This window comes from Castor canadensis, chromosome 14 (assembly GCF_047511655.1).
Source record: "Castor canadensis chromosome 14, mCasCan1.hap1v2, whole genome shotgun sequence".
Taxonomy (NCBI): Eukaryota; Metazoa; Chordata; class Mammalia; order Rodentia; family Castoridae; genus Castor; species Castor canadensis.
Genome location: NC_133399.1, coordinates 115,387,052 through 115,403,397, shown reverse-complemented (window position 1 = coordinate 115,403,397; position 16,346 = coordinate 115,387,052). Strand labels below are relative to the sequence as shown.

At 43.4% G+C, this 16,346-nt stretch overlaps 1 protein-coding gene and 1 long non-coding RNA gene across 15 annotated transcripts in view; one reads left to right on the top strand and one right to left on the bottom strand.

Annotated features, from left to right (window-relative positions):
- Erich1 (glutamate rich 1) overlaps nucleotides 1-16,346 on the bottom strand; it is a 142,516-nt gene that overhangs the window by 56,433 nt on the left and 69,737 nt on the right. For 10 of the 14 annotated variants that reach the window (XR_012441599.1, XR_012441596.1, XR_012441598.1 and 7 more), the window contains exons 4-6: nucleotides 11,651-12,124; nucleotides 9,503-9,697; nucleotides 5,822-5,887 (exon numbers count right to left, since the gene is read on the bottom strand). Coding sequence is in view for 9 of the 14 variants with exons in the window: in XM_074055349.1 (XP_073911450.1) it covers nucleotides 5,822-5,887; nucleotides 9,503-9,697; nucleotides 11,651-12,124 (735 nt within the window). In the remaining 5 variants the exon portion in view is untranslated. Of the gene's footprint in view, nucleotides 1-5,556; nucleotides 5,888-9,502; nucleotides 9,698-11,650; nucleotides 12,125-16,346 lie in introns of those variants that run through there. The other 4 variants (XM_074055350.1, XM_074055351.1, XM_074055352.1 and 1 more) reach the window with 2 other exon arrangements.
- On the top strand, nucleotides 9,956-11,654 carry LOC141416951 (uncharacterized). Its single transcript, XR_012441601.1, has 3 exons — nucleotides 9,956-10,116; nucleotides 10,322-10,399; nucleotides 11,338-11,654. It is a non-coding gene; the product is annotated as an uncharacterized lncRNA (long non-coding RNA).

The following is a 16,346-nucleotide window of genomic DNA, read 5'->3' as shown; positions in this document are numbered from 1 at the left end:
GCAGGTGAGGGGGCATAGGAGCAAGGGGAGCCTGGAAGATGACAGGACACCTGGAGGTGAGGAAGGGTCTGGGAGTGAGGTCACCACTGGGAGTAAGAACAGGTCAGGGGCGAGTAGAGATCTGGGATGAGGAGAGATAAGGGTGAGGAAGGTCTGGAGGTGAGGGCAGAGACAAAACCTTTTTACAGTATCTGCTGAACTAGCGTCTCTCACAGGAAATTCTAAGACATTGTGAGTTGCCCACGGGCCCTTCCTGTCCAGATCTTCACCATCCAATAAGCAATTGTCTACATATGTCCTGGCTTTGAGGAGCGCACATTATGGTCAAGAGTCACACATTTACTGTTTATTTCCCATCTTACATTAGTCCCATTTCCATTTTTTGCTTCATTTTTCTCTCAGTTGATGAAAATGTCACAAAGATACAAAGTTGTGAACACTCTGCCAGAATGGAAGCATTTCTGCACCTGATTATCTCTTCCTAACAATCCTCAAAGAAAAGAAGATGAGAAAGCAGAGCCCAGCTAACTCAGAGTTGTCGCCAAGAGGCTGAGCACACAGCAAGGGCTTAATAAAAGCAGCCTATCCTTTGCTGGGTAGCTGTGTGCAGGAAGGTGAGGATCAACTCACAGTAGGCATCAGGGAACCTTCTGCTGCTCTGCACCACAAACTCCAAGGTGGGGAGAGCAGAAGTAGACAAGTGCTAGCTGCATCCCTGGGAGGCCCACGCTGGGCACAGCAGCCCTGTTGCTTCTGTGGTGGTGGCATGTGCCTTCACCTCCTGTCTATTTTGCTGGCTCCTGCTGCTGCTCTGTGATTTAAGGGGCTGTTCACCAGAGGGAATTCTGCCTGGTGGTCTCTTGCTTACCAAGGGCTCATTTGTCCTTTATTTGTACCAGTGTCTTTCAAAACTCTTCCAGCATCTCTGAATTGATTTCAAGGGAGCATCCCACTCTGCCAATGTGTTGGAACCTAGGATGCACCCTCTCTCAACTACATGCTCCCAAGACCTCAGAAATGGCTCCACCCTCAGACCATGCCTGGGAGGTCCAGGAAGCGCCTTATACAATCTCCAAGGACCTCTGGGAGATGGGCTTGTCCCCAGCTGTCTCCTCGTTACCACCAAGCCCCAACCCCTTCACTGCAGGCTGCTGCAGCTGCTCTGTGCCCCAGTGGGCTTTGGCTTAGAACCAGGCCCCAGGCCTTGTGCTCCCAGGATAGTGGCTACTGTTAGGGACTCAAATTCCTCAACCACCTCTCTGCCCAGGGATGTGAGGCCATGCTCTATCCCATGTCAACGGTCAGACCGCCCAGTCTCTTTTTACTCCTCAGACAACAGGAAGCCGGTGCTGGAGTGCAGTGATGACTGCTCTGTCTCCAAGGCTAGCAGGGTAGGGCTTTCTCATTTCAGCCAGAGACTGAGCCTGGCCTTTACCTGACCTCCTGGTGGTGCTGAGCTGTGATGTTGGTCAAACAGCTTAGGAGGGCACAGTGGGCCCCAGGAGGGCACAGTGGGCTCTAGGAGGGTACAGCAGGCCCCAGGAGGGTACAGTGGGCCTGAAGGAGGGCACAGTGGACTTCAGGAGGGTACAGTGGGCTCCAGGAGAGCACAGCGGATCCATAGGGGAAGAGGCACAGTGATCCCCAAGAAGGGCACAGTGGGCCCCTAGGAGGTCACAGTGGGCCCCAGGAGGGAACACGGGCCCACAGGGGAAAAGGCACTGTTGTCCAGTTCCATGAACAGTGAGGGAACTCTTCATATACTTTTCTTCCCCAAACTCCCTCCACCCTTGTTTTTGAGGCCTCATTTCTTGCTATTTGTCTCTTCTTTCCTGTGGCTTTGGACTGACTTGTATTGGGGAGATCCAAATCTATGTGGTTGGGGCACTGAGACCTCAAGGAGCTGAGAGAGGTTCTGGCAGTTAAAAAGGCAATGGAACCTCAGTCCTGCAACAGCAGGAGTGAAATCTGCACCAGGCCCATAAGACCCTGTGAGAGAAATCCTGAGTGCAGTGCTCAGCCCACCCTTGGACACCCTTATGATGTAGTAAGTAATATTTTCTTAAGCACTGTGTGGTAATTTGTTAGGCAGTGGACAAAAACTAATACACTGCTGAACAGTTTTGGGAAATGATGCAGCTTATTCAAAACTGCACACAACACTGTGGTGGTTGTGTGCATGCTTCTTAGTTTGGAGAGGGCTTCATTCATCAGGTTCTCAGAAGAATATGATGTTAGGAAATGAGAAGACACACTCCCTGCAGGATGCTCTGGCACAGGTTAGAGCAGGACAGAAGGAAAAACCAGAATGAATCAGTAGGCATTTGATGCTCAGGAAACACAGCAGTGCTGGGCCTAGGTACCACCAAGGAGGCCCTCACACTTGCTCTCTTACCACTGTGAGTTACACAAATGCAACACTGAGATCAGAGGATTGAAAAGAAGGGGGACATGCTGAGAAAATACTGGTGCTTTTTTCTTTGAGGCACAATCATCAATATTAGCAATCTAACAAAAATTCCTCACATTCTTTAAGTGCTTCCTTCTCTTTGTGTTGATTAATACGGTTCACATATAATAAATTACATGGGCTGCATGCATATTTTGCACCATTGTAGAAGATAAATTGATCTAATTACTACTGATTTCAATCACAGTGGGACAAACAGATTACCATGTTTATACCCACATATTAGAGGCAAGATTTATTTGCTTTGTTTTCTAGAAGATGAATTTGTCTTTTTGGAATTAGAATGATATATAAAAGTAATGAACCCCTATCATTCCACCTGCTCCATGGTGTCTATGTTCAGGAATGGACATAGAAGTGTCACAAAGTAAAACCAAAAAGAGTCTACAGGGTTTCTGTGAAATAAAGTGAAGGGTCCACCAATTAGAACCCCCTTCCATCAACAGTACACTAACTCCCTTGGTAAGAAAAGATGGGTGTTCAGAATTAATGAGAACATTGCAAGTCTGTCAATATTTATGCTAGCACAAATGCACATGACTAATGAAGAGCCGTGACTCATGCAAATGACTAATTGAAATGGGAGGTTTAACCTGCTGCACTGAGAGCTCGGGATCCACAGGTCACAGGAAGCTCTCGAAGGAGGAGACTGGCTTTACTGCTGGTGAAGTTAGAACCCTTGCAGCATGGGTTCCTCATCCAGGAAATGAGGGGATCTGACCACAGCAACACTTTAGGATAACTTCAGGGTGAGGTGGAAGAGGACAGAGGTAGGTGGAAGGACATTGCAGCAAAGGATGACAAAGATGTCCCTCGAAGGCTCTGCAGCTCTCGCTTCTCCTAATGGCCTTTCCCTGAATGTTGCCTCTGGGTGGTACTTGTATCTTGTTTTTACTACCTGAACCTGTTGACAAATGGGCATCTCATGTGCCACCACCATCAGCTCTCGAGGACCTGTCCAGGCATCAAGGCCTCAGTGTGGCTCCAGTTATCAACATTTGCTAAACTGAGGCTCAGCATGGTGATCCATCTCTAGAACCAGAGAAAATCCTTTGTTTCCATCTGCTTCCAGAAAGTTCTACATGTGGAAGATATCTATTGGGGACCTGGGGAAATAGTGAGGGGGGGGGATGGTCCCAGGGCTTCTTTACTTTTTCTACATATCAGTTCTGCACTTAGACCTACTGGGTGGAGATAGATTCAGCACCCTCCAAAGTGCTACAGCCATTCCTATGACTTTCCACAGCACTCAGGCCTCAGGCTATTTCTGTAGAATGCAGTCCATGGTGCCTATCTTCATCAGCATTAGGGTGCAAGTCTTCCATAGGATCAGGGTGGAGACCTGCTACTTCTTGATTGTGCATGAAACAGACAGTGGCGATGGTCTAAAGAAACATGGAGAATCCAGATTCTCTTCTGAGAAGAGGTGGATGCTGTCCCTCAAAATCCAAAAAGAAGGTCTTTTTTTGTATCAATTGAAAAATCCCAAACTAAACTCAATTGGAATCTCAGGGATCCTGAACAGCAAAATGATCTTGAAAAGAACAAATTGGAGGATTTTCATTTCTGATTTCAGAACTTACTAGAAACCCACAGTAATCAGATCTCAGACTTCACTGGACACACCCACAGTGATCAAAACAGTGTGATGGTGGCATAAAGACAGACACATAGGTCAATGGAATGGAGGAGAGATAAAACTTCACATACATCATCAACTGTTTTCTGACAGGGTACTAAGATCATTCTCCAGGGAAGGGACAGTCTCTTCATGGTGCTGGGATACTGGACATCCACACGCCAAAGAATAAAGTAGGACCATACATTACATCATATACAAAATTTACCTAGGAACAGTTCAAAGAAGTAAACATCAGGGTTAAAACCATAAAACTCTTAGAAGAAAACACAAGGTAAAACCTTTATGACATTGAGTTTGTCCATGATTTCTTAGACACAACACCAGAACACAGGCAACAGAGAAGCAAAGAGATAAACGGGGCTTCATAGTGAGTAAAAAACTTTAGTGCATCAATGGGCACAACCAAGAGAGTGAAAAAGCAAGACACAGAAATGGGAGAAGATATTTTCAAATCATGTATCTGATAAAGAATTAATATCCAGAATATATAAAGAAGTTCTATGATGCAACAGTAAAAGTCAAACAGCCCAATTCACAAGTGGGCAATGACTTGAAGAGATGTCTTTCCACAGAAGGAACACAGATTGCCAACAGCACATGGAAAGATGTTCAACACCATCAGTCATTAGGAAATAGAAAGCAAAGCCACCACACAGACAGCCTCATGCTCCTCAGGATGGCTATTACTAAGAAAAGAGACACTGCTGGTGGGAAGATAAAATGGTGCAGCTGTTGTGTTAAACAGTCTGCCAGAGCCTCTAAACATTAAACAGAGCTACCATCTGATCATCAATGGAACTCCGAGAAGGAATGAAAACAGAACATGTACAGAATATTGTATATGAATGCTCCTAGAGCATTGTTCAAAATAGGCAAAAGGGAGAGGCAACTCAAGTGTCCATCAACAGATGACTGGCTAGATAAAATGCAGTATCTACATACACAACAGAAGGCTCTTCAGCCATAGAAAGACATAGTGTGATGGTTGCACAACCTGGTGAAGGACCTACTGCCACTGAATGGCCTACCCCCAAACAACTAAGATGGCAAACTGTATGTTATACATCTGTTATCACAGTAAAGTCATTATTTTCATGGATAGAGCCAATGTCCTCTGAGGATGATGTACCAATTGATTGATGCTTTTAAAACTCAGCAATGCTAAAAATTGAATGCTCCCATGAAAAAAGAAAGATAAAACAAGAAAAGTAGGCTCCTGACATTATTTTCTTTGTAGAAGAGAGGAAAAAATAAATTTAGCTACAATCAAACTACTCCAACTAGACTTTAAGCATTCTGAAAGGTTTTCAGACTCAGGTGGTTTACAACTTCATAAAAACATAACAGCTTAAACTATAGTTCACTCAATAGATTGTCCATCTCTGATTTTTACAGGAATTTGAAAAACAAAAACTTTTATGTAGCAACTCAAGACAAATGCAACTGAAGTAAGTGAAAACTTTAAAATTTATGCCAGCCTCTCATTTAAAGGCTCAGAAGACATCTCACCGTTATGTACATACACAGGAATAAATAATATGGCAGAAATAGCTTCAAATTCCCCAGGATTTGAGTTTCAGAGAAAATATTGAGAATTTAATCTTCTTTGTACATAAGAATGAGCTCTCAGTCCAATTCATATTTGTCTTTTACATCTTCTTCTTGCTAGAGATTAGCTCTTCTTAAAGAGATACACTGATTTTACTCACTGTTTTTCTCAGGAAGGATATGTGTGATCCAGTAATTAAAGAAAGCTGAGATTACTTTAGCATGGTCTGGAAAGCAAAAACAAAAACAAGGCCAACATAAAATAAAACAATGATAAAGAGATACCATACATTCTTATTTTGAGGCTATTACTCTTTGGATCAGAGTAAATCCTGAAATAACTGAATAAAATGCAACCTTGGTATAAAAATGATGCAGATAGTGATATAACATAACTTGTGCATCACACAGAATGAAACAAATATGACAAAACAGTGGGTCAGTTCTGAACATATAAACATCACTTGAGCCCTAAAGTTCTACTGTGCTTCACCTCACAGAAACCTGTACAGTATTACAGTTTTAAAACTGACCTGACAGAAAACCACAAGCAAGCTGAAATTAAAAGGAAATAGAAGTTAATGTCAAAGACAATTAAAAGTAGAACTCTAAGTGAGGCAAACTGGGGTCATACAACATGGGACACACTGGCAAGAGCAAACTGCCAAAGAGACAAGAGTGTCACCAACATCACCTGCCAATCCCGTACGGCTCCCTGGAGAACTGAGTCCCTAGTCAAGCTTCTCCTCAAATGTCGGGCTTTACATATGAAGACTAGGATCTAGTTTAGGACGGATCTGTCACTTCTGATGCCCTCAGGCACAGAAAGCACATGCTAACCCTAAGGGTGGCAATGGAGTGGGGTCCCTCCCTAGGTCTCAGCAGACTTCAGGGCTGCTCCTAGAGTTGGTCCATTGCTACCAATGCAATGCTTCACTTCCAAACTGGATCAGATCCACAGCGGGGTCTGAAGCCATCCAAGATCCTCACAAGGCCCACGGTCTTCTGCCCCGGGGCAAGCAAGACCCCTGCAAGCTTTCCTTCCTTGCAGGAGGACAATGAACACAAAAATTCCTACAGCTGAACACAGAAATTCCTATAGCACCCCTCAGTGTCTGTGTGTGACAGTGTTCAGAGAATGGCAGCCCTGACTCATAACACGGTCTGTGGTACAATGTAACATGCAAGTATGAGGCCCACATGTTCCCAAGCACAGCGTGGGCTTAACAATGTGAAGCAATGAGCTTGTCAAAGATGCTGTGTCCTACTCCAGTGAAGAATCTACGATTTAGGAAAAGAATTACTAAGCTGGCAGGGAGAGGAGATATGTCAGGCAGACAACACTATACCTGCTTTTACATGCTATCCCTACAGAGATAAGAGACACAGCTACCAGTTAGATATCACGAGCTACTTTTATGAAGATGAAAACCTAATTCCAATGGGTTACATAGGCCAACTCTCATTAGACAAATCTGATATTTGAAAACAAAGCTTCATCATTTATAAAATTTTATTTCACAAAACAGCTTAACACAGGACAACTTTAAGCGCATATTCTACCACATGCTCAGAGGGAATCTATTTTACAGAAAACAGGTTTGCACAACTGCTTGTAGTCATTGTGCTCTGGATGAACCCTGCCCACTGATCTTAACACAGAACCGGTTACTTTCTCAGTGGGGTTCTGCTGGCTCTAGCTGCCCAGGCACTTGACACACTATAGAATACTACACAAGAAGAAACTTGAGGGTCAAAACCAGTATAAACTTAAAAAATGGAAATTCCAAATTTTAATTAGCTTTGTTTTCATTTCATACAAGTCTCATTAGTTTAACTAGTTTAAACAAGTTTAACTTTCTATAGTTTGAGATAAAACTTGATTATGGAAATCTAAATTTGTCAAATACTTAATATAGCAAGCCTGTCAACCATCAAAAAAACGCAGAACCCCTGGCCTCTCAGGTAGTGGACCCTGGTCTCACATGAGCATGCAAAGCTAGGCTCATTCCCGGGTACTGACCCCTACTACAGAGGTGCACACCTTCTTGGCCTGCCTTTCCTTCCATGCACTTCTTGACCCCACTGCCTTCTCCAGCCTCTCTTCCTGACTTCTGCTGCACCTGACCCTCCTGCCAGTCATCACTGCTCACTGTCTCTTCTGATCCTTTTTCATTCCTCATTAATGAAGCCTTTGTCCCCCGCCTCCTACTCTGCTCTGCCCAGATGATCACCATCCTCACAAACCTCCATCCCTACATATGTAACCCTGAGCACTGATGCCAAGCCTGACACTTTAGACAGCCTTGCTTCACTCTCCTTGGATACAGCCCCTCATAATCCTCCATCCCTATCCATCCAACTCTGGGCCCTGACAGCCTCATGCAAAGCTCGATACTTCTGAAAGCCTCTTTTCCCTCTCACTGACTACTGAGCCATGGGCTCAGGCCAAACAATGGTCTGTCCCCTATATCCCAAACCCAGTCAACCAGCAAATCCCACTGGCTTTCCTCCACAGTCTGCCAGGAACTTGGCCACACCTGCCTTTCCTGTTACCTCACCCTGGTCCATGTTGTGATTAGCTCACACTAGGGCCATTATACACCATCCCTATACCCCTGGTCTCTGCTGTTGCCCAGTCACTCCAATCTCAATACAGCAGCCCAAAAACCTGCTGAGGGCAATCAGGTCTGTCACTTGAACCTTCTAGGAGCTTCCTGTTTCTCTCTGAAAAGAGCCAACACATTGCCATGACTCTTGGGGCCAGTCACCTCCTCAAACTGTCTTCTGCTTTACCACAAGGGCCTCCTAGCTGCTCGACTCCCCTTGCTTCTTTTTGCTCCTAACCCATGGGCCACTTCTGTCTCAAAAGTCTGCAAGAACAACCACCTGCTGATCTACATCCCTCTCCACAACTGCCACCCTTGAGACCTACCAGATACTCTAGCAACACCTCTGGCTCTAGGACACAAGGACTTCATTACCTTCTACACTGAGGAGTCCAGGACCTGAGCAGCTCTGGGCACAGTGGATGTTCGACACATCTTTCTCAAGAAAGGAAGTGCATATTCAAATGTGGTGGCACATGACTCCAATTTACACATCAAAGTACTCACTGCCTGTGTTCACTTGCCTGCTAGACCAGTCTGGCTTTTATATGAGTCTTGACTCTCCAGCTGCACTGTGAGGTCTTTGAGGCTGGAAGTATGCACCATATTGCCCTGAACCCTAGCTACAAGTTCTCTCATCACTCACTAAGGTGAGACCCTCATAGTGTTCTGCAGATCGCTCTTGTCACTTGCTCAGGTGAGTCTTGCCCCGTTCTGCCTGCAGGCCAGGCTGTGCTCTGCCTTCAGTGTCTGTAGGTTTTTGTGTCCCCTGGGGCCCATGTCCCCTCACATGGCACTGTGGACCTGAAGATAGTTGGGTGCACATCTTGCAGTTTTCATGGAGTGGATACCCAATAAAGATTAGGGAAGTAAGTAAAAGAATGATCACTGTAAAAATCTAATATTCTAATTATCCTTACAGTGATTTTTCAATAAGGCACCAATATCTTTAAGTGCAGAAAAACTTTTCCTTCTGCCAATCCAGCAGAGAAGGAAAGGGGGAAGAAATGATTCTTCTACTTTTATTTTAACTTAGAAAGACCGCTCTAAGAGTTGACAGCTCACAGGTCTGGAAAATTAGATGGCATATATTGAGAAATATTTTTATATCCAGCAGAGGCACAAAAAACCTATTTCTCTGCAGGACTCTCTTCTTCCAGCCATGTGCACTATATGTCTCCTGCCCCACTGCTGTTTTGGTGGAAAGCCTTGGCTGGACGGTGCAGCACTTACCAGGGGGCATCAAACAGTGTTCCGGGAACATCTCCAGAGCCCTCTTCAGTCTCCCAGTGTCTTGCACAAGGAGCAGCGTTTTCATGTGGTCCAAAATGAACACATCTGAGGGAGACATGCGGTGAGACTCAAGGCAGTGAAGCAGCTCTTTAGTGGTTTCCATACACACGGCCAAGTCCAAGTCTTTGGAGACACCTGAAAGAAGTCAGCAACATGTAGAGTATGGTTTAGTTTTTTCGTAAGCTAAAGGTAAGCCTTCATCTTTTAAAGAGGCCTCAAACATACATTCCACTTGGAGTGTGATGTCTGAGGTATAAAAAGCTACCAGAAGAGAGAATCAGAGTAGAACTCTGAAAAGTAAGGAGGGAGGACAGAGTGCCATTGTTTGAAGGACAATAGAAACTCAGCCTCTGTTTACATACCCGATCCCAAGTGTGACAAATGATTTGGTGTCATGGGCAGCAGCAGGAGAAACCAGTCTAGGAACCAAGTTCTCCACATCGTGCTGTGTGTCTTTACAGAGTAAGGCGGCTGGCCATACAGGACAAAAAAGAAAACCATGCAAGAAAGATTCTGGCTTCTCTTGTGCCGACTAAGGGTCCACATTGGTTGAGGTGCTGGTCTCAGGGGTGGGGTGAGGGATATGACAATGGGTCTTTTCTCTCTGGTTGTTTTTAAGACTTTCCTTTATCCTGGGCTTTCAGCAACTTGACTGTTATGTGTTCAGGTGTGATGTCATCTGTATTAATCCTTGGGTCCACAGAATGTGAACCTGTGACCATGTATCCTTCATCATTTTAAGAAGTCTCATCTGTTTAGATATAGTTCCTGACATCCTCCCTCCTTTACCTTGGACTCCAGCCAAATGGATGTCTGGCCTCACTGGATCCTTGTCAGGTAGGTGCTTTCTATAATTTCCACCCTTTTCTTTAACCCTTAATCCTGGGGACTTTCTCTGACCTGTCCTCCTAGTTGTTAACTCTCTTTGATGCTGAGCCTAATCTGCCATTTAAAGTTACCTTTTGAGTTCTGAATTTCAGTTATTCTATTTCTCAGGTCTAGAATTTCCATCTGATTGTCATAACAGGTTCTCATTGTTTTCATCTTTTCTCAAGAACATTTTACTTGTAGTTATTTAAGACCCTGTCTAGCAACATCAATGTCTTCTGCTCTTAAGCTTGCTTCTGAGGCTCTCTATGAGGTCAGTCTCTTATCAGGTGGTCCTGTCTCTTGTTGTTCCTGGGAAGTGCTCAGTGAAGTTGTTCAAAAAATCATATGGGTCTCGAATAATACTTTTCTCAGAGAGGGCTAGTCCTTTGATCTACCAGGCAGACAGAGTGGCTTGACCATTCAAGCCTAAAGTAGGGTGGGCAGCACTACTGGTAAAGGGTACTCATCTCTGCTCTGTCTTAGCTGTTATTTCCTCTCAAGGTATTTGAGGTAGGGGAACTCTTGCCTGCTCAGCTCCCAAGGCTATGTCATCACAGCCCTTTACTTGGCTTCTTACTTTCCACCTCAGCTTCAGATGTTGGCTGGGTTCTATTTTCTGACTGTGCTGGATCCTTGTTGGTACTTGCTTCTCTCTCCTTCTTAGGTTTGCAAATAGAGTGCAATTGTTATTGAGAATAAATCTACTTGTATTGTTCAAATTCTGTATCAATACAAATAGCTATTCAAAACTGCTTACTGAAAACTTAAATTAGTAAGTTATATGTGGGAGAGCAAAGTAAATGTGTTCCAAGGATTATACTGGCTTTGTTACTTCTTTAGTAGCTTATGAATATGAACAGGGGCTGGGGGAAATCAAATCTCTATCTGAATTTATCTTTATTTAGAAACACAGTCCAGAGCACCATACACTCCAAAATCTGACTTTAGAAGAGTAAAGAACATGAACACAGCCCACACGTGGAGCTACAACAACACAGCACTGCTGGCTGTTTCCCTACAAGGAGCACAGGAGCCGTGTACCAGTCCAGCTTTCTGCTGGGAAGAACTGAAGTATTCTGATTTTTGCCTTGAAACTATTTACTTTGAATATTTTAGCATGCTTGATGTCAGAAACATTTAGATATTTTACTATATTTGGAGAGTTTTCCAAATACTGAGTGGATGCCATTATTCAAAGGAAAACAGGAAGAAACCCACCATCATAAAAATATATTTCTTGTGTTGACTTCAGGAAATTTAAGATGCTGTCTGCCTTGCTGTTGGTAATGTTGGCATCTTCCTGGATGGCATCTGTAACCGTGCCCTTCTCGCTGCAGTCCCCCTTGTCCTCCTCCAGAGAGGCTTGGGCCCCTTCCCCAGCAGACCCTCTCCCGTCTTCCTGCTCACTGCTGCTGTCCTCAGGCTGGTACATGAAGCTGATGCCAGATGCCTTGGTTACCAAGCCAGCTGCTTTCTTCCTCCTCATCTGCTGTTTCTTTTTCAGCTTCCTTCTTTTATTTTTGCTCATTGTGGGCCCATCCGTGAGCTGTGGCTGCAATTTTTCTTGAAAAAAACTCTGCTGTTTCTCTAATTCTGCTTGTTCTACATGAACATTATTAGGATTTTTAAATTTTTTCTTTGATTTATGCTTCCTAATTCTTCTTCTCTTTGGTTGATCATGAGGATCCAGATCTGTTAGAAATATTCAAGTACAATAGTCTTCAGTACAATGGAATCATAACAAGCCCATTAAGCTAGATAAATTTTCCATCAGAATCTTTCAGTTTTAGTAGAAAAGGAATTTGGACAGTTTACTTCAGTAATTCTCAGTGTTACCTCAAGCAATCACACTACCAAAGACCCTGGAACTAATCATAGTACAAATTAACAACCTATTTCCCCCAAAGACATTCACAGATGCATACGTTGTCACAGTGGTTACAATTCTGACGTTTAGTGTGTTTTTAAGGTTATAAGAGTAATTGGGTATAAAATTTCATTCTCTATGGCTTTGGGGAAAAGCTTTTTCTTTCTTTCTTTTTTTTTTGCAGACAGGGTCTCACTAAATAGAGGCTGGACTTAAGCTTGCTATGTAACCCAGGCTGGCCCTGACCTCTCTATCCTCCTGCTTCAGCGTCCTCAGTGCTGGGATTATAGGTGTGTAACACCACCTCCAGCTAAAACCCTCCTTTTAAAATTAGCATATATACTTGTATAAAATAATGAAATCCATGAATTCTTAAGTTGTTTACATTTAATTTAGTACCTTGTAGGAGTTACTTGTGTGCAAGAATGAAATAAATATACATAATGAGGATGTGCCCATCTGAATGAGCAACAGCAACAGGTCACTTGAAATGAAGATTTAGTCTGGGCTCCAGGTTAGCAGAAGTTGTTGTGTTAATGAAATAGGTCAACAGGAAACAGCAGCTCTCTGGACAAGTCCTGAGTTACACCATTTAGCAATTACTGAGGTGTAAATACTCTCAGTATGTATGACTTCTGATTGTCACTTCCATATTACTGAATGGGGAGAAATACCCACAGCTGACCCTCAGGTGCTGGCAGAACAGTTCAGCCCTGCACAGGTGGCTGAGGCAGGACAGTAGGGGGAGGAGGTATAATGACAAGGTATGGTGCCCAGGGTCAGCCATGAATACTACTGGTAAGGAGGAATGCCCAGTGTATAAATAGCCAGTAGCAGGACAAGGAAAGCCTCAGTGCATAACTGGCCCAGGTACTGGGGACAGAGGAGGTACTAACACCTGAGAATAAGAAGTAGTGACAAAATTCTGCTCTCTATCCTGGCCACACCTGTATACCTTGAAGGTTAGTAAGCACACAGGCCAAATCCACTGCTAATTCGCCTCTCTAGGCCCTATCTGGATAGATCTACAACTCCAAAGATGACCCAGCTCCATGCAGTTTGGTTTTCAGACAATTCTCGTTTTAAAAAGTTCTTGTTTTACTTTTCTGAGCTGCTCACTAACCCAACACAGATTCTTGTGAGAAATCAAGATTAAGTAATGCATTTGAAATTTGTGAAACATGATATGCAGGGAAGATGTTATCATACTGAATAAAATCCTGTTTCCCTATAACTTTGATTCAAGGGTTTTAATCTTCCCCTTGAAACTGGACAGACTATGACTCATTCATCTGCCATCTTGTAGTTCCTCAAGTAGCTCTCATACTCTACCTGTTTTCGTGACAGCCGCAAAGGTGCTGTCCATGGCACCTGGGAGCCACCTGGCTTGATGCACTTCCCTTGTCTGCACAGCAGAGCCTGTATGTGCACCTAACTCCTATTAAACTGTGTAACCAGTCACCTTGCGCCTTGCCCAATATAAGGACACACAAAACACGCATTTTAAAAAGTACTAAACCTCTTCTCTCATCTGACATTGATTGCCATCCAGCTTTGTGTCCTTGTCAGATTAGACAGTATTGTGGAAATGGTGAACAATTCTACTGCTATTTTTGAATGGGGGTTCTCAGTTTTCTCCTGATACACTTAGCAACTGTATCTACGAAGCCTACTGTTACCTCGAACTTGGCATGAAGCCAAAACTACTCCTCATAAACCCATGATATAAGATTATGGTCTAGCCCATAATTAGTATTTTTATCACTTCCCTCACTCATCAGATTTTTGAATACAGCATTTTTTCCATTTCACTGTAAGTATGAACCAGTATTAGTGACCTGCTAAGCATGGCTGACAAATCAATACTGAATCCAAGTATCTCTGAACAGCTGACCCTAGGTCTGTGTGTGCCTATAAGATGTCAATGTTCAAAAATGGCCACTATTTATGGAATGTGTTTTTTTTTTTTTACTTCCCAGATTTAGTTTTAAAAAGACAAAACTTCTTCCTATTGCTGTCTTTTTTCTCCCCAAGTGCTTGACTATTAATTTGGAGGAAAGAATCCGTAGGCATTTTATCATACCAAAGGAAACGCACCTGGGACCCAATGCAAGGAGTCCCAGGGCAGCAGTCAGGGGCAAGTTTCCTTTTCCAGGCTGACCAGCTAGTGAACAACTGCATTTTCTGTGGCTTCTCTCTCTTTCTAAGTTGTCAGACTACAATACAAACTGTGTCCTGTGGAGAAAAATTAGACTATTGATGGGCTATTTTTAAGAGAGACTATAAAATAGCAATTTTAAAAGATGAAGTTGGCAAAATGGTTCTAAACTGATAACATTTATCATAATTCCTCATACAAACGTGTGTTGCTTTTGACAGGGAAAGAGCCACTGTTAGCTCACATCAAGACAACCAAGTGGTCACTGCAAGGGAGGTGAGTACAGACTGCTTGTTTTTCTGCTGTCCTTGCCTCATTTCCACATTTAGGTCATTGAGCATATACTCCTTTATAATGAGGAAAACTTATCTTAAACTTATCTTAAAACCTCATAATTTATAGCCTGCCACTAAGTCCCGCTTAAAGGGAAATTTACAGCTTAAATATATCAGGAAAGAAGAAAGGCTAAAAGTCAATGATATAAGCACCCATGTCAAGAAGCTAGAGGACTGGGATGCAGTGCAGTGGACTGGGGCTGGGGTTCAGTGGTCGAGTGCCTGGTATTCTGAGGCCCTAGGTTCTGTTCCAGCACTGAAACACAAAACAAAATAAACAAAAAGGAAAATGCTGCATGGTAGTGCTTGTAATCCCAGCACTCAAGAGAGTGGGGCAGGAAGATTAAGAGTTCCAGACCAGTCTAGGGTATATAATGAGACCTGGTCTCCTAAAAAAACAAAAAATAAAAGCTAGAAAACAATAAATTAAATTCAACAAAATTGAACAGAAATAAATAATAGACATAAGAACAGAAAATAAAGAGAGATATACAAGAAGGAAGCATTGGTACTTAGAAAAGAGACTGGGCACAAGGACAGAAGGAGGTGTGCACTGCCACATCAGAAGCCCAGGGCGGGCCATGTCAACAAGCTGATTTCAGGGTGCTTCAAAACTCTTTATGCAAACAAGTTAGACAATCACAAGGAAACAGAAAGTCTTCATAGTCCTGCATCTCTGAACAACTGAATCTTTAAAAATAATCCCACAATAGAACTTCAGGTCTAGGTGGCTTCACTTGTAAGTACCACTTACACCTTACATAAACATTTCCAGAGAGCAGGAAAAACAAGTCACAGCTTGCTCTCCATCCCAAAACCTGACAGAGGCATTGTAAGAGATGGACCACAGTCCCTCATAAGCACTGCTACAAAAGTCTAAACAAAATATCAATAAATAGATTCCAGTGATATAAAGTATTGTGTTAATTTTGACACCAATATATGATAAAAAATCTCATATCCAGCTAACTCAGGAAGGAAAACTAAACCTAATAAGCAACACTTATTAAAAAAAAAAAACCTTCAGCTACCATGACATGCAATGGTGAAATAGTGAAAACCTTTCCTCTGTCTTGGAAAAATGCAGAGATGCCATGACCACCACTTGCAGTATAGCTCTATCCTGAGCCCAATAGAATAAGAGATGAAAAAGCACAGTGTGAGAACCAGCCATGAGTGACAATGCTGTCTGCAGAGAAAACACAAGACTGTGGGTGAGCTCTCCACCAGGTGAGGCATGAACAAATGGAAGAAGACTGCTCAGTAGTGCGAAGGAATGAGCTACATGCAGACCCCTACATAGATTTCAAATTGGGATGCTGAGTGGAAGACCTCAGGGCACGTCCCTCAAAAGAGTATACCATAAAAAGTCCTAGGACCCATCCCATGAGCAGTTCACAGGGGCAGAACACAGAGCAGGGCTTTCTGCAGGGCAGAGGCAAGTGGGCGGGAGAAGATTTGCCGAGGACGTGTTCATTGTTCAGATTGCAATGGTGACTTCAGGGATGATTCATTAAAAGTTACCAAATTGTACTTTGGCCTCTGCACTATCCC